Source organism: Vulpes vulpes, chromosome 14 (genome assembly GCF_048418805.1).
Source record: "Vulpes vulpes isolate BD-2025 chromosome 14, VulVul3, whole genome shotgun sequence".
Lineage (NCBI taxonomy): Eukaryota > Metazoa > Chordata > Mammalia > Carnivora > Canidae > Vulpes > Vulpes vulpes.
The window spans coordinates 38,279,428-38,297,825 of NC_132793.1; the positions used below are offsets into that span (position 1 = coordinate 38,279,428).

Below are 18,398 nucleotides of genomic sequence, written 5' to 3' on the forward strand. Positions count from 1 at the left end.
CACATGCGAAGCAAGCACTCGCTCCACACATCTTCCCTCTCTCCCCCTACCACCCCCCCCCCCCCCCAAATTACTGTAAAGGAAGACACCGAATGTTTTATAAACAGCTGCCAATTCACTAATAAAATGCTAGGGCTGGTTAGAATTTTAAAGATGCTCGCGGCGTCTCTAAAGGCAGCAACTAGCCTAGCCCTTCCTTCCCCGGACGCAAATTAAAACGCAAAACCATCACTAACCATCACTAACCATCACTAACCAACCATCACTAACCATCACTAACCATCACTAACCAACCATCACTAACCATCACTAACCAACCATCACTAACCATCACTAACCATCACTAACCATCACTAACCAACCATCACTAACCATCACTAACCATCACTAACCATCACTAACCAACCATCACTAACCATCACTGACCTATCCTAATCCTTGCTACTTGAGTTCTACCAAATGCCACCGACTCGGACGAGGCGCCTTGCGTAAAGATATGAAGTCGGAAGGTGGTTGACTTAAGAATCTTCAGTTTGCAGTAAAAGGACAGAAACGAGGCGGGGGCGTGGGGGGGGGGGAGTTCATTTATTTAATTTCGGTCACCGAAGGAGAACCGGAAGGATCACTCCCGGCGCACCGGAGTCCCAGAAGCGAGGCAGGCTTGGAAATTTGCGAAACGAGCGTGTGCGGACGCCTGGGCTGAGGGCTCGGCCCGCGGGGAGGGCCCAGCTGGGCGGGCGCTGGGCAGGAGGGAGGCGGGAACCCGGCGGGAGGCGGAGGAGGCGCCGCATAAAAGGCCGCAGCCGGGCTGCGCGCTCGCCGCTCCGAGCCGCCCGGGAAGGCGGGAGCCGCGGCCGCACCGCGAGCGAGGGGGAGGCGCGCCGGCCTGCGGGATCCGAGCCCAGCACCGGACCCAGTTCGCGCCCGCAGCCCCACCCGGGAGCCCCTGCGCTCGCCGCAGGCCCCCAGCACGGCATGAGCGGCGCGCGGGAGCCCGAGGCTGCGGCGCGGTCATGAGGCGGTGGCCCGGGAGCGGCGGCTGTGCGAGCGCGGCCCCGAGGTCCCCTCCGGGAGCTGCGCCTCCGGGATGAGCGCCTCGGCCCACGGCTGCCCGGGCCGAGACTGACCGCCCGCGCCGCGCCCACGTCCCGCGCGCCAGAGCACCCCCGGCTCCCCGCCGCGCCACCTGCGCGCGCCACCCGACCGCCCCCAGCGGACTCGCCTCGCCTCGCCTCGCCTCGCCGCAGCCCCAGGCTCTACCCGGCGCCGGAGCAGCGCTCCCCGGGGCCTCGCGGCCGGGAGCCGTCCGGGAGCGGGTGCCACGAGCCCCGGTGTGCCCGACACCCCCCGCACACACGCACGCCGGCGTCGGCCAGGGGCGCACAGCCGCGGACGCACACCCGGCTCGTCCTCGTCCTCTCGGTTCTCCACCACAGCCCCCAGCTCCACTTTGTCAATAAAGGTGTCCAAGCGCGCCCAGGCCCCCGCGCACCCCCAGCCCCGAGCCTAGTACGCACAAGGTCCGCCCTCGCCCTCGCCTCGCCCGCGACAGCGACGGCGACCTCGACGGCGACCTCGGCGGCGACCTCGGCGGCGACCTCGGCAGCGGTGCGCGCACCTGGCGCAGCGCGGCAGGCGGACGCCGAGCCCGGAGGGCGCCCGGGGCGCCCGACACCGTGACAGCCCCCGTGTGGCCGGGCCCTACCTGGAGCCGGCTCACCCCAGGACTCGGCGGCGGGGCGGCAGCGCCTGGGCCCGAAGCGGAGAGCGCAGCGCGGGGAGGAGGGGAGGCGGCTCGTCGGGTGAGTGGCTCCGGGCGGCAAGGGCGGGGGAGCCGAGCGTGGAGGTAACTCCGGGCCGCGGCCGAAGCCCTCCTCCTCACTCTCCTCCTCCTCCTCCTCCTCCTCCTCCTCCTCCTCCTCCTCCTCCTCCCCGCGCTCCTCTGGCGGCCGCTCCCGCTCCAGCTGCGGCGGCGCGGCCACATCTGGGGCGCCCATGTGCGCTCGGGGGCTCGGCTGCGCCCGCCCCGCCGCCGCCCCCGCTGCCGCCTGCCCGCAGGGTGGTCCCCGGCCCCGCCCGGGCCCCGGGCTGCCCCCCTGCCCCGCCGCCCCCGCCGCCCCCGCCGCCGCCGGGGAGTGCCGGGGTTTGCTCCGCAGTCGGCTTGGACGCCCCCGGCCCCGCCGTGGCTCCGCCGTGGTGCGGCGGCGGCGGCGGCGGCGGCGGCGGCGGCGGCGGCTCCTGCTCCCCCGGCCCGGCGCGCCCCGCTGAGCCCAGCGCCAGCCCCGCGGGCCCGGGGAGCGGGGCCCCGGCGGGGGCCGAGGCGGGCGCCGCGCTGCCAGGCTCCCGGGCTCCAACTCCTCCTCCCCCGGCGCCGCCGCCGCCGCCGCCGCCGCCGCCGCCCGCCGCGCCGGGTCCTAAAGCCGCGCGCCTCAGGAGGATGGTGCGCCTGGCGGCGGAGCTGCTGCTGCTGCTGGGGCTGCTGCTGCTCACGCTGCACATCACGGTGCTGCGCGGCTCGGGAGCCGCCGACGGGCCCGACGCGGCCGCGGGCAACGCCAGCCGGACCCCGCTGCAGGTGAGTGCGCCACCAGAGGGCGGCGGGGGCGCGCGGCTGCGGCCGCGAGTGGCGGGTGTGAGCTGGAGCCCCCGGGACGCGAGGCGCCGGGCCCCCGCCCCACCCGAGAGCAGCCGGAGGGCGGCGCCCCGCGGGGACTGGGACGACCCGTCTGAGGCCGAGGCGGAGCGGGGTGCGTGCCCGGGGCTGGACCTGCCCTGCGGTGTGCAGACGCTGCCCCCAGGGTCCGTGGCGGGTCAGGACCCGGGGCGCGGGGCGCGGGGCTCGGGTGGGCGAAGGAGCGTGCGGAGGTCGTGTGGGTTCGCTCTGGGGCGCTGCCAGCGTCGGTTGGTCTTCTAGGGGCTAAGAGGTGACCCTGTGGGGAGCGGGGAGCGGGGAGCGGGGAGCGGGAGGGGCCCTCACCTATAGGGTGATGTCCCCAGACTGGGCTGGAGAGAAGGAACCCCGGTGGGGCTGCTCCTTCGCAAAGCAACGCCAAAGGTCAGGGAATAACTTCCCGAGGAGAATGGCCGGACGCCCCCTGCCCGCCCGCGGGCCCTCCCCAGCCTGGCGGGGGGCGCAGTCAGGCCACCTGTCGCGCTTGCCGACCGGATGCCCTGGCGCTTCCAGCGTTCCGCTCCTTTGAGGGTTGCTTTGGGAGTGGGATTCTGATGGTCCATTCAGCTCCAGGCGGGGTGAGGGGGCGGAGGCGGGGGCTCGCCTCTGGGGAGGAGATGGTCGGCTTCAAACACAAGGTCAGTTATGGCTTCAGAGTGGAGGATGGCTCAGGTAGGGATTTCCCGCCGCTGTCTTGGAAGAAGTTTTTCCTTGAGTCTAAGGGTGTTAACTACTGTCAGCTTGGAGCATGACCAGAAGTCAGAAAGGATTTTCCCAGGAAGCAGCGGGAATTTTCTGGCTCCTAAAATCTCTTCCCCACACCAGCCTCTCTAAAACTCTTTGCTCTGCAATGTCCAGATAAGTAGTATTCGTTGTTCCCAAAGGGCTTTACAATTATTGCCCCCTGCTAATCCCTTTTTTTAAAAAGCATTTTTATGTGATTTTTGTGAAAGATTTTATTGTTAAAGAGAGAAGAATTCACTTAAATATTTCCATAGTCCTTACTATGTGCCACTGTGTTAAGTGCTTTACAGAATTTCATTGATTTAATGAGGTTCTGTGCTGTTAATATGCCTCCTCTACAGATTCAAAAACTGAGGCACAGAGAGATTCGGAAACTTGCCAGAGTTCATACATTCCAAACTCTTGATTAAGCATTCCAAGTTTTCTCTCTGCCGGGGTGTCAGACTAAAGCAAGGCGATCCTTGCACACAAATGCAGAATCAGGAATGGAAAAGTGTACACCCCAGAACCTCCAGTTCTTTTAAATTTGGGATATTTCTGAAAATGTCCTAAGTTTTGTGGGGTCTTCCCATCTTCTGTGGGCCAACAGCTACAATGACAGACTGATAGGATTCCTTTGGGGAAACTGAAGATACTCCCACTCTATAGACTGTGGTACACCCACCAGTCTAGCACTGTGGGCATAATTCTTAATATCCTCAAGATTTCTGGAGGTCATATTTTATACATGATGCTTTCTTTCCTCATGGACTCATGAAAAGCTGTAAAAATGATGTTCTATGGAAAAGTAAATTTGGCAGATTTCTTTATGAGGTGTTTGCTATCATTAGAATAACCTGGGGTTGGCCTTTTCTGACTGAACAGTAAGATAATGAGAGAAGCAGCTGGTGGAAGTGGCAACTGCAAATGGGAAGTGGATTAAATTCTCAAAGGGGCCTTTGGCTGAAGAATTTCCCCAAGAGGGCAAAAGAAATGGAGGATTTAGAAGGCATAGTGCTCCTAGGAATACATTGGGTCCCAAAGAGCTGCTAATCCACCGGCTTCAGCTTATCTTGTAATAGTGTTTGGTTATTCTGTCCACTAAATGCACTTATCCAGGCAGAATGATGAGTTTAACAGTTTGGTTCATAATTTTATTCTCTTTTGTAATTTGTTATTGTAAAAGTTTATATTCTTCCTGACTGAAGTTATTTCTTTGGCTCTCCAAAGATACGATGATTTAAATGTAGAAAGAGAATATGTTCCACCAAGTGAAAAAGTCTGTAAAAGACATTTATTAGTATGTTGTTTTCAGCCCCGGAAACTAAATTCACTAGTAGCAGGTGTATTTAAAACAAAACTAGGGATACTATATTCTTTCTGTTTACTGAGCATTCTTAACCCATCTTAAGCTCCATTTAAGTTTGTTAGCTCTGGGGGATCCCTGGGTGGCGCAGCGGTTTGGCGCCTGCCTTTGGCCCAGGGCGCGATCCTGGAGACCCGGGATCGAGTCCCACGTCAGGCTCCCGGTGCATGGAGCCTGCTTCTCCCTCCGCCTGTGTCTCTGCCTCTCTCTCTCTCTCTGTGACTATCATAAATAAATTTAAAAAAAAAAAAAAAAGTTTGTTAGCTCTGTGATATTTTATTTTATTTTATTTGTTGGCACTGTGATATTTAAAGTTGCTAAACTCATTCTTTGTAACTAGAAAGTTAATCCATTCTTATACTACATTTTTTGGTTATTTCTGCTTAAAATATTCAAAAACATGAGGTTACAGTTAGAAATGCACAACAGTTGGTTTACTTACCCAAACTGAAGTATATTTAGGATCATATAAAAAGAGATACTCCTATATTTAAGATCTGGTGGTTTTGACATATCAAGGACACCCAATAAAATAGTAGTAAGAATAACAACAATAATCGCTAAGATTTCTCGAGTGTCTTTTATGTGTCAGACACTATTCTTAGCACTTTACATCTATCAACAAATGTCTTGTGAATAAGCACTGTTATCCCTGATTCAAATGAAAAAAAAAACTGCTGTTAGTTAACTTGTCCAAGGGAGCACAGCTAGAAGCTGCTTAATTTATTTTTATTACTTTATAGTGTAAAAATCTTTGAGGAATATTTCTATTCCAACTTCTTAGCAAAGCCTTTATGTTGGGTATGCGAGAGAGAAAGCCTTTTAACAACTTATATTTTCAAACACATCTTGGCAGTCTTATTGGGTTAAATATGAATATATATATATTTTTATATACACATACATTGATAACATTATATATATGTTAACATATGATATATGATAACATATATATATATATGTACACACACACACACACACATAACCATGATCTAACCCGATTTTGGGGGTAGTTTCAACATACTAGAGGATACCTTTTTTTGACTCTGTGACTGCTCCTGTACTGTAGGTATGCTATTATGAGGTGGCAGTAAAATGCTCTGAATGCACTAGATTTCATGTGGCTCATGAAAACAATGTTAGTCTTCATACTGTTTTCAGTATTTTAAAATATCTTACAAGAAATTGTCCAGTTGTCTGCAATAGCTGCATAAAAATGCATAGAATTGTGTACTTTTTTCACTTTTGAATGAAATCTTACCTCCTTATAGAAATAAGTGTCTCATGTTGATCAGATACTCAGATTAGTTCTTTCATGTCTTTAATTGATAATAGTAAGAAAACAATTATATTTAGTAAAAGCAGTCTGGAAGATAGAACATCCTAAAATATAAGATCCATGGGCAATAATAGTAATTATTATTATATGTCTTTTACTTTAAATTCAAATGATGGCCTCTCTACTAAATCTCAGTCAGATTTTAAACCATGAATTTCTACAGATTTTAAATAATAAAGCTAGACCTTATTAAAACAATGAAATGTAAGCAAGTATTATAAATCATCAAATTGATTATTTTTATAATACCATTAAAAGAATCCAAACTCTGAAATGTAATTAACTGTCTTTGTTCTCTGTCTCCTAACTACTGTCCTTAAGAGTTCTTTCTTCCTTTATCCCTTTACTTGCCTTCAATAAAACAGTTTAGCTTTTTGCACTCACTGCTTTTGATTCAAGAGGTTAACTGAACTATTTATAGCAGTAGAAGCAAAAGGAACATTTATTTTACTTAATACAAGTAAGTTTCCTTGTAATGATTCTGTGGGATTGATCATCTTTCCATGTCCATTTCACAGATAAGGAAATTGAGGCCTGGAGAGATTTGAGTAACTTGCCCAAGGCCACAGAGCTGTGGTGGGCAGGGCCAGGATTCAGCCCCAGGCAGGCAGTCTGTGGAGTCCAAGTTCTTTTCTCAGCAAGACTGCCAGCTCTGATCTAAGTCAACAGCTATTGTGTTTCTTGTTTCATGACTTGCCTGCTCATTTTTCAGGCAGGCTGTTTGCTCTTATCCCTGGAATTCTTTTGGATGACTGTCCCACTTAGCTATTACTATGTAACAAACCACCCCATTACTTACTGGCTAAAAATAACCACTATTTTATTAGCTCATCAGTTTGTGGGTCAGCGACTTGCTCTGGGCTCAGCTGAGTGGTTCTTCTGCTGATCTCACCTAGAATTACACGTACGGCTGTAGCCTTGTTTTGGCTTGACATGAGCCTGATAGTCCAAGATGACCTCACTCACATATCTGATGCTTGATGCAGGCTGTTGTCACTTCAGCTCTCTCTCGAGTCTTTCATCTTCAAGGAAGCTATAGCCTGCATGGCTTTATATGGTGGACTTAGAGCTGCAAGAGAGTAAAAGCAGAAATTGCAAGACCTCTTGATGAACTTATACAACCTCAGCTACATTCTAGAGCCCAAACAAATCACTGGGTCATTTCAGAGTCTAGGGGACAGGAAATAGACTCCTCTTGATTAGAGGACCAACAAAGTAACATTGCAAAGGAGCATGTGTACAGGGTACAGGAATTATTGTAGGCATCTTTGCAAAATATCTATCATATTGACCTTTTGTCTCATTGACCTTTATCTCGTGTTTAGACCGATCTTCCACTCATCTTTTAATATTGTTTCTGCTGCCTTTAGCCATGCAAAAACTTTCTGTTTTAAATGCAAGCAACTCTGAGTCATTTCACTTATGACTTTTGGTTTTTCTTGCCCTATACTTAAGAAAGAGTTCCTTGAATAAAGATTGTCAAAATCTTTAAATATATTTTGCTCTAACCATTTTATAGTTTTTTTATTGTTATTGATGCTGTCGTTGTTTAGAACAACAATCTATTTTGGTGTTATTTGTGGGTTTAAGGTTGAAGATAAAGATACAGCTTTGGGTTTTGTCCAAGTGTGTACTTGTCCTGTCATACCTAGGTTTGGTTACTGTTGTGAGTAGGGTTTTATTTTTTTGCTGTTGTTATAGTCTCCAGTTTGTTAGTTCTGGTATCTAGGAAAGCTATAGAAATATATGCTTACTTTTCTTGGTGTATGCATGAAAGCTAGAAATATCCATTTCAGTAGTGGGATCATTAGATTCTCATGAGATGAGTTGAAAATCTTCATTTTTTTTTTCACCTTAGCACTTTAAATAAGAACTGTCTTTTTTATGATATCATTAGAATTCGTTCATAAAACCCTTTTGGGCTTGGTACATCTTTACTTGATATCTCTGATTAACACTCCATGTTATTCCACAGTCAATAGTCTATTCAGATAATGTAATTTCTTTTTAGTCAATTTTGGTAAATTACATTTTCCCAGAAAATCATAGATTTTTACATACTGATAAATTAGATAAATTAGACTTCCTCAGTGTAAGGTTTGTACATAGTACAAACATATTTTGCAAATATTTCATCACTGTATATTCTTATGCTGTACAATCTTACATGTCTTTGTAAGACCTATCAGATCAAGATTGTTAATTATATTATGAAATATATTAGTGTTTATGAATATATGAAAACCCTCAACTCTTGATATTGTCTACTTATCTGCTAATTCCTCAAGAAAATTAATTTCATTTTTTTCCTAATGTTGTGGATTTGACTATTTCTCATAATCCCATTAATTTTTGCTTTACTTGTTTAGAATCCATGGTGTTAGGACATAAAATGTCCTTTTTGGTGGTTTTATTTTATCAAGATGAAATTCCTTATTTATCATATTATTGACTTTTGCCTTCAATACTTTTTTTATTTGATATTAATGTTGCAACTCTTGCTTTATTTTTTTCTTCTGGGATTTGAGTGTCTTTTAAATATCTCTCTTGTTAATAACCAAGAGCCAAATTTTCTTTCTCCATGCAATAATCAGTGAATTTACCTCATTTATATTTATTATGATTACTGATAGATTTGAAGATATTTTCCCCATTTTATTCAGTATTCTCAAATTTCCAATTTTTTTTCCATTTTGCCTCATACCCTCCAATATATTATCAGTGTGATCTTTGGCAAGAGAGTTAGCATATGTCTTAATTACTCCTCTATAAATTAGTGTAATAATGATTTCCAAGTGCTATTGTAAAAGTTAAAGCACTGAATGATGCTAAGTACTTTATTAGCACACAAACATTCAATAAGTATTTAAACACTATTTACTTTGTTCGTTCTTCCTTTAGTTTTGAAAGTTTCTATTGCTGTTACTCTTAATATTCTAACAAATTTGAACTGACACTTTTCTGTCAGTGCTGAAAATCAATCTGTATTTATAAACTAAACCCCCCAAAGTAAGATTCTGACATGCCTTTTTAATTATCTAGACCTAGCTATAAGATTTACTTATTTCTTTATCTGCTGTTGCTGCTGCTTGAATCTCATATTTTCATCTTTTATTTTATTGGAAAACATTCTCAAAAATTTATTTTAGAAAGTTTTTATCAAAGGCTAACCTCTCTGAGATCCAAAATTTTTTAACATATCTTTATTTGGTTCTCACACTTAAATGCTAATTTGGCATTTGGTTGTGTTCCATATTGTTTCCTGTCAGGATTTTGAAGATAAAATCCAATTTTATTACCCCATCTCATGTTTCATTCAAAAGCCTGATGCTGTATCTTTGTAGATGACTATTTTTTTTTACCTAGAAGCTTTTAGGATTTTTCACTTTATTCATAATGTTAGAAATGTCATCATATTGTGTTTAGATTTAAGGCTTTTAGTTAATTAGTTCTGGTTAGCACTCAGTGGACGCTTTAAATCTGAAGCTCCAAATTTGTCTTCATCTTGAGGATATTTGAGTAATTTCTTTGCTTACGCACTCTTTAATCAGTTTCCTGTCCTCACCTTTTCCTCCTAGCTTCTAGATCTTTGCTACTCCTCTCTTCTCCTCACTCCTCTCCTCTCTCCTTTCCTTTCCTCTTCTTTCCTTTTCTTCCCTTCTCCTTCTCCCCTCCTCTCCTCCTCTTCTTCATTCTTTTTGTCTCTCAACATTTTTAAAGCGTTTTATAAAAAATAATGAATATAATATGCATACAATAAAGTAACTGAGTCTTAAAAGTTCAGTTCCATTTTTGACAATTTTATATGTCCATGTAGCCACCATCAAAATTAGGATATAGAATGTCCACATCATCTGAGAAAGTCTTCCAGTAAATCATTTTAGGCAATTCACTCCTTCCAGAGGCAACCAGTGTCTGACCTCTATCATCATAGTTTGCCTGTTCCAGATCTTCATACAGATGGAACCATACTGTGTACATTTTTGTGTATGTGTCTGTCTTCTTTTGCTCAACATAATGATTTTGGGATTCATTTGTGTGGGTGTGCATATCAGTAGATTTCTCTAATTTATTGTAGAGTAGTGTCCCATTGTGTAACTATATCACAATTTGTTTATCCACCCCCACCATTGGTAAAACTTTGAGTTGTTTCCATTGCTCTTGGATTTTTTTTTTTTAAAGCCATGGAACATTCTTGTACAAACCTTACTGTGAATATATGTTTTCATGTCTTATGAGTAGATACTTAGTAGTGCCACTGAATTCCACCAAAGAAACTCACTTTTTACAGAGATTTTTCTTCACTTTCTCAGCTCTGTAGTGTTTCATTTTCAATTGGTTACCATTTATTCCATGTCAACTTCTTGTAGGTGAACCTTCTCAGCTTGTAAAGCTTACATTTCATTGTCTGTTGTGGATTTATTTATTTATTTTTATTTCATTTGCCTTTTCAGTAAGATTTGGGGAGGGAAAAGAAGTAAATGAAAATGCTTGGTTTGCCACCTTGAAGTGAAGTACTATAATTTTATTTCTTAATTTAATTTTCCTTTATACAAACCAGAAGAAAGTTTTATTGTTTGTGTAACCCCTTTGTTCATCCTTTCCCAGCCATGTTCTAAAAGGCATTGATCTTTGAGTCTGGGGGACACTCTTAGAAGTCATGAGAACTATCCATTCCGTAACAGATAATCTATTTTGGTTTTAAAGTCTCCAAAGGAAAGAATCCCACAATCTTCTGTATGTCTTACAAGTATTTCTTTTCACAACCTTCAGTGTCACAGTATTTTTTTCTCTGATGTGTCCTTTGCATCTTTTATGCTACATCTTAATTTCATGTTTGCTCTTTTTATCACTATTTACTCACTTTTCAAAAAAGCATCTCATTCAGGACTTGAAGACTGTTTTTTTTAATAGTTTTTTTTTTTAACCTGTCTGCACTGGTGTTCTTCTATAGTGTTTAATGGGTTCTGTGGTTTCCTCTTTCTCTCCCATCTTCTGAGAATATCTTTCTTCTGCAACCCTTCGCTCAGAATTCTTTTATTTATAAAAAAAAAAGAGATGGTGATGAAGCCTCTTTCTTCAGTGACAGCTAAGGGTGTCCCTGTCTGTACTCATTTCCTGAAAGACAGAAGATTTCTTTAGGGGATGGGATAGTGGTGTCAATTTAATGCCCAGAATGATATGCTGTGAGTTTAAGAAATAGCAAAGGAATGTGCTATTAAGAAACATATATCATTTTGCATTTTATTTAAATTTTCTCTGTATTCCACTTCCATAGGAACTTCAAAGAAGCTGTAAACATAAAAGATAAAATTTAATTTCTTTCTTTCTATGGCTTATGAGTCCAGAGATTAGATGGAGTACAATATTAATAAAGTCAGCATGCTAGTGCCCAGTGTTCCACTCACTGTCCACTGTGGTTACTGGCCTAATAACATAACCTTATGGCTTCTTCCCTTCTCTGCCTCTTTCCTCTTCCCCTACCAAAATTTCCTGGGGTCATGTCCCAAATATACTTCTTGCTTTTTGTCTAAGAGTTTCTTTGTGGAAGAGAGCCCAAGTTAAATGAAGCACTACTCAAACCATGGGGATGGTGACCACTTCTCTAGGAAGTGATGATGTAAGAAATGTACAAGGCAGAGTTTCCATGAGGCACTTGCTACTTCTTGCTGTCATTAACGAAGTTGAAGCCTACTAATCTCAGAAAGGTATGCACTGTGGGCAGCAACAGAATCAAGCTATGCCATGCTCTCCCAGAATAGCTGGGAAGATGGGAATTCCAAAATTGTAGGAATGGGAAAGATCAGGGCTGGGCAAACCCTCAAATTCCTGGTGTTTAAAGAGATAACTGGTCTTTTTTCTCCTGAAAGCCCCAATTCCATGCTTGTTTGCTCTTTTAAGTAGGAGGATGAGTGGCAATAGAAAGTGCTCAAAGGTGTGTGGGATTGTCATCTAATGCCTAAAAAAGGGAGAGGCCAAAGTGCCTTGATAAATATAGCTTCTCATCAACTCCCCAGGCACCAGTCAGCATGTGTCACTGAAAAGTTGTTTCTGTAAACTGAGTAGAAATAAAAACAGTAGGCTAACTACTCCTTCTTCCTGTTGACCTGACCTATGCACATTTTGGTAAACCAAGTCATCTTGCATAGAGCACTGTCTGTGTGACTGGTATACCTCTGTAAGAAAGCAATACTCCCTGGCCCCCTCATAAGGACAGTGCTGCAGGGCCAATAGAATAGAAGGGTTTCTGTCTTCAAGTTTGGGGCCCTGGGCTGCTAGACTCACTGTTTGGGGCACCCCAATCCCCAGATATTCACATAAGTGACCTGGAAAAAGGAAAGCAGACTGTGAATGCAATAGGCCACTTCCTGGACACCACATCTCCGTTTTCAAAAATAATAAGATGTGGCTAGAATCTATATGAAGGATCCAGGCAATCTGGAAATGATGTCATAGGCCACCCAGGTGTTAACTTACTCCCACTGGCATCCAGATAGAATATTCATGCCAGTGCCAATGAAACAAATGAAAAACATGCCTTGGCTCCCAACTACCTTTCAGAGGTAGGGATGGGGAGAGACTAGGGAGGAAAATAGCAACTCTGTTGTTATTTCTTAAATTACAGCTTTATTGAGGTGTGATTGATGTACAGTGAACCATGCATATTTAAAGTGAACAATCTGACGAGTTTTGGCACCTGTGATATCATCAGGATGATGAATTAATCTGTCATCTCCAAAAGTTTATTTGTGCTCTCTTGTGATTCTTCCCTCATTCTCCAGCAATCTCCAGGCTACTGAGCTTCCTCTTGTCACTATCAATTTGTTTTTGCATTTCCTACATTTTTATTTAAGTAGAATCATACAGAATGTATGGTTTTTTGCTTACCATAATGATTTTGAGAATCATCCATGTTGTTTTATGCACAAAGCGTTTAATCCTTTTTATTGCCAATTAGTATTCTACTGTATGCATACAATATGTTTATCCATTCATCCACTGAAGCACATTTAGGCTGTTTCCAATTTGGGCCTATTAAAATAAAGATGCTATGAATATTCAGGTATAAGTCTTTGCATGAACATATGCTTTCATTTCTCCTGTGTGAATACTTAGGAGCAGAATGGCTCGGTCACATGATAGGTATATGTTTAGCTTAATTAGGAAATTGTGGCAATCTTTTTAAGGCACTCATATAACATGTTTAGGATTTTTAGTAATCCCTGGACACCACTGGAAATCTTCAGAATATTTGGAAGTTGAGTCTCAGGATGAGCTCTTCCTACAGTTAAAACATTTGTAGATTGTAATCTATAATATACAGTTGAGTCTTAAATGATGCAAGGGTTAGGGGCACCAGCTCCTCCCTCCCTGCCCAGTTGAAAATCCATATGTAACTTCTGACTCCCCCAAAACCTAACTACCAATAGCCTGCTGTTGACCAGAAGCCTTACTGCTAACATAAATAATTAACACATATGTTGTATTTATACATACTATATACTGTACCCTTACAATCAAGTAAGCTGGAGAAAGAAATTGTTATTAAGAAAATCATAAGGAAGAAATTTACAGTACCCTACTGTATTTATCAATAAAAATCAATAAAAAATCCACGTAGGAGGACCCATGCAGTTCAGCCCCTGTTGTTCAGGAGTCAACTGTATTATGAAAAAGTGAAGGAAGGAGAGAAGATATTGTCTCTTTGGAGAGAATTCTCCTATTTTTTCAAGATGCCCAAAGTACAAAAATTTTATGGGGCTCCATTCTCCAGGTGATGGTGGTAGAAGAAGTTAGGTACTGGACCAAAAAAAAAAAAAAAAAGGTTGCGAAGACGTCCCAGCAGAAGCCTGGGCTTCCCCCCAAAAGCTGTTGTCCTTGTGCCCTTCATCTTCCTGCCCCGCCCCCACCTCCCCCTCCGCCCTCCCTAACTAGAAATTAAGAAAACCAGAAATAGATTTTGTATCTCTTGCCTGGGGACTCAATTACATTGTGACTTGGAAATCTGGTATTGGTTATGAGCCCCAAATGAATTGGAAACCAGTTTTATTGCTGGGAACCTTCAAATTCCAGGAAGTAGAAAGGGCAAAAAGTAAAAAAGGGGAGATCTCATTAGGTGATTCTAATCCCTAGCCCATGAAGTGGGCTGAGGAACTGTTAACATGAGCTGACCTCCAGGCTACACTAGATGTTAAAAGAGAGCGCTCAGGGTTAGAAACCCACCCACAGTTCTCATCAGAGGGAAGGGACTGGCCTTCCCTCATGGATCCACTGCCCTGATGTTCACAGGTGCAGTTGTAGCTCAGAGACACAAATGAGAGGCTCGGGATAAGTACTCTGCCTTTGCACCCAGAGCAGGTTCCTGTTCTGTGGAGCAGTAGCTGTATCCCCTGGGATCTCCTTAGGAAATAAGCATCTCAGGGCTCACCCAGAACAACTGAGTTAGGACCTACATTTTAATAAGGGCCCCAGGCTAATCATAAGCTTAGCCCACTTTAAGAAGTACCATTCAAGATGCTTATCTTGCAAGTTGCAAAGTCCCAGAAAAGACTTAGTACAGGTCAGGGATTATTATGCTGCATAACAAAGTACCCCCAAAATCAGTGGCTGTAACGATAAACGTGTATTCTCATGCTCATGGATCTGCAGGTCATTCGGGGTTCAGGAGAGCTAGGCAGGCTAGGATCCAAGCTGTGGGTTGAGTCTGGGTGTCTTCCATGTGTCTCCCATACTTCTGCAACCAGCAGGCTACCTGCCGCATGTTCCTCTCATGACAGTGAAAACACACAGTATGGCAGAGGCAACAAGCACTCTTGGGCCTTTGCTGGGGCCACATCATTCTTTCAGCACAAATTAGTCATTAGGCTTAACAGAGTGGCCCATCACAGGCTTTGGATTTGTTTCAACTCCACTTCTGCTTCTCACTAACATGTGTACCCTTAGGCAAAAATTGCACACTTCACTGCACTTCTCTATCCTGTTCAGTAAAATGGGATAATAGTAATATAGCTATCACTAGGAGCATATACTGTTGCAAGGACCATCCTTGATGTACAGGAATGATTTAACTCATGGGTATTGGTATGTTAGAGCTGTGTGACCTTGGGCGATTCAACTCTCTTCATTTCATTTCCTTTATCTAAAAATAGACATCCTGTTGGGATCATTCTAATTTTTGAACCCCATTTTCAAAACTAATAATGATGAAGCAAAGGCTAACACTGAGCATTGACTCTGTGTCAGGCACTGCTATAAAGACTATATGTATTTACGCCTTTAATTCATGAAATAGCCCAATGGGGACTATTTCTACTTAGCAGCTGAAGAAGCTGAAGCAAAGCAGTGTCAGGAAATCAAGGTTTATCATCTGATTGTTCAGAGCACCTCATGTGGAGGGGGAGAGATCACAATACTGATGGAGTCCAGGCTGGCTCCATGTGGCTGACATATTCTGCCTCCCACCAATCAGGGATGCTTCTGAAAAGGCTATTCTTGGCTTCTTCTCCCATGTGGGAGAAGGAAAAGAAAGCAGGGACAGCTTGACAGAAGAGACTGGGAAAGCAGCTGCCCTCCTATTTCAACAGAGGCGCGCTCCCCACCCCACCCCACCCACCACGAGGCCACATCCGAAGCAGATGCTGGATGGATGTGATGAGCGTTTCCAGTGGGACCCAGCCATCACCTAGGGAGCCCAGGAGGAGTGTGTTGTTGAGGAGTCCAGCCTGGCTCTGGGCCAGCATCAGGCCAAGGAGAAGGGTGGGGCCTGAAGGACCCTGCCTCTGAGAACCTAGAAGTAGAAAAGGCTGTGGATTTCTAGCAGCACAGAATTCTGCCAACTGAAGGTTGTGTCTGAGTCAAGAAATGCAGATCTTCCTTCTGAATGCCCTCCCTTGTGCAGTCTCATTGCTTAAAAATCGTGTGCTCCATGGTAGGGATGGAACTGTGCCCGCAAATATGTTATTCATCACTCACAGAGCCTTAACAGTTTAAGCCTGCAACCACTTCCTTGATGAAGGGACACCCTTTCTTACCTTCCTTTCCCAGACATAACAAGAGTATCAGGACGTGTCTGGGGGACAGGAGTTCCACAGGCTCTGGGAGCTGTCTATTCTGTTTTTTAATGATTGCTGCTGGCCAGAATTATTTCTTCCTGGTGACTAATCCAATTTTCCCTTTCTTCTGTGTGTCACAAAGTCCATTTCCTCAAGGTCTTCTGAAGAACAAATAGTTTTTTAAATGTTTCCCATAGTTGAGAGTAGTATCACATTTCCTTTTTTAGTTATCGCATTACATCACTAATATCTAATCAGCTTGTGGACCACTCTGGTTTCAGATCTTTTTCAGTTATTCTTCTCAAGTCCCTTTCTGTCGTGAACCCCCAGCATATTTTATCCTCTGTTTTGTTTTGATAGGCTGTGTCTCATACTTCAGGTATGTTCTGCAGCTCCCTCTTTCTTTTCCTTTTGTACCCCAAATGTTGAATTGGGACAAGTCTCACTTCAACAACCTTAATAGCTTGTTAATGTGTTGATAGTCACAGAATTGAGCACTGACTGGGTATATAGCTAAAATAGAAAGGAAAAAATAATTGTAAAAAAATATATATGGCCACTGAAAATATGAAATCACTGTAATATGAAATCACTATAATATCCCGTCAGAAAGGCAAAAAGGTAAAAACAAAAACAAAACAAACAAACAAAAAACACTGAAGACACCAAGTGCTGGCAAGAACGTCGAGCACTGCTAGGGAATGTGAAGTGATATAAGCACTTTGGAAAATTGGTTTTCCAAACTACTAAAATAATATATATGTGCCCTCTGACCCAATGATCCCACTCTGGATATATATACCCCACAGAAATGTATTCATGTATGCACTCAAAGACCTGAGAAAGAATGCTCAGAGCAGCACTATTTAAATAGCCTCAAACAGGAAATGGCAAAATGCCCATAAACAGTAGAACAGATCATCAGTAAGTGCACACACCGAGAGCAAACAACAACTCCTCACAACATGTACAACTTCACAAATGTAATGTTGACTAAAAGAAGCCAGGCACAAAGGAATACATGCTGGATGATACTGTTTGTATAAAATAACTGGGGAAAACTAATCTATGCTGTTAAAAGAGAGAACACCGGTTACCTGGTCAAGTTAAGTAACTAGAAGGGAGCATAAGGGGACCATCTGGGGAGCTAGTAATGTTCTATTTCTTGATGTGAGTGTAGGCTACACAGGTGCATTTAGTTTGTGAAATCTCACTGAGCTGTCTAGTTATATATGTGCATTTTTCTATATGTGTATCATACTTCAATTAAAAAATACAGTAAAGAATGCAAGAGGCAGGGTGGACAGTATTGAAGAGATGGCCACTTTTCATGGGGAAGGGCAGCCCACAAGCCTTGGAGCCCACTCCCTTTGCTTCTTGATGTGCAGGACCCTGCAGACTGGTCTCCAAATTTTAATGAGTATGGACGAATTTCGATGTTATGGGGATACTCCTCTGCCTCCATGGCCCCATGCTATTGTTACAACATCAAAGACCAACTGCTGGCTAAGATACAGTCCATATGAAAAGAATGACCAGCAAATTTACTGCTTGACTTTATTCCCTTTAAATGGAACTGGCCCCGTGGTCCTCTTTCAAAGCTCAGTTGTGGACATATATCTTCTTTATAGGACATTGTGTACAATAAAGAGAAACAATAACTTAAAATTTAAAAAAAATACTTTGAGAGCGCTTTGAGATGAGCATTCCATCACTGTGGTTACCTATGCCCAAACGCTCCTAAAAGTCCAGCCATTGGTCTGACAGCCTTCTATTCAAAGTGGTGACTTTTTTCCACTAATTGAGTTATATTTTTATGCTCCAGCCCTTTCCCTGGGCTCTACGAGGTCTTGGGAAAGTCCTTAATGAGGGGTGATCTACTTCAAGCCAGAGGGCCACCTCACGGAAATCAGGCAAAATGGCAAAGTCCGTATCCCATTACTCATTAACTTATTTGGAAATGTCCTTTGTGGAGTACACATTTTTTAAAGGACTGAGACCAAATGAAGCCTGGATCAGTTATGTTCAGTCTTTCAATACCTACGTGGATAGGATCCCTTCACACAGTCCTAAGGGTGGGAATCTCAGGGAGTTATTAGCATTTACAGATACTAGAACTGAGTGAAAAGAGAACAGAGTTGTTCTAATGACTACGAGAAAATGAAGAACTTTATTACCTTTCTAAGAGGAAAAATGGTTCTCCAGTATGCAAGTAAAATCACTTAACACATACAGGATGTCTTTGGC

General features: G+C 44.2%; 1 protein-coding gene and 2 long non-coding RNA genes across 3 annotated transcripts in view; 1 reads left to right on the forward strand and 2 right to left on the reverse strand.

The window, feature by feature from the left end:
* The window catches only part of LOC112922752 (uncharacterized), a 217,799-nt gene extending 215,917 nt beyond the window's left edge, over positions 1-1,882 (reverse strand). The window contains exon 1 of the long non-coding RNA XR_011996978.1: positions 1,706-1,882. This is a non-coding gene — a long non-coding RNA (uncharacterized lncRNA). The remainder of the gene's footprint in view (positions 1-1,705) is intronic.
* A 377-nt stretch (positions 1,883-2,259) lies between these two features.
* Positions 2,260-18,398, forward strand: part of ISM1 (isthmin 1) — a 72,206-nt gene continuing 56,067 nt past the window's right edge. Inside the window, exon 1 of the mRNA XM_072736403.1 lies at positions 2,260-2,575. Coding sequence (XP_072592504.1) covers positions 2,438-2,575 — 138 coding nt within the window. The 5' untranslated portion in view covers positions 2,260-2,437. The remainder of the gene's footprint in view (positions 2,576-18,398) is intronic.
* LOC140595400 (uncharacterized) lies at positions 6,065-16,312 on the reverse strand. The gene is made up of 3 exons (XR_011996979.1): positions 16,131-16,312; positions 12,988-13,131; positions 6,065-7,168 (listed from the first exon to the last, which is right to left on the reverse strand). It is a non-coding gene; the product is annotated as an uncharacterized lncRNA (long non-coding RNA).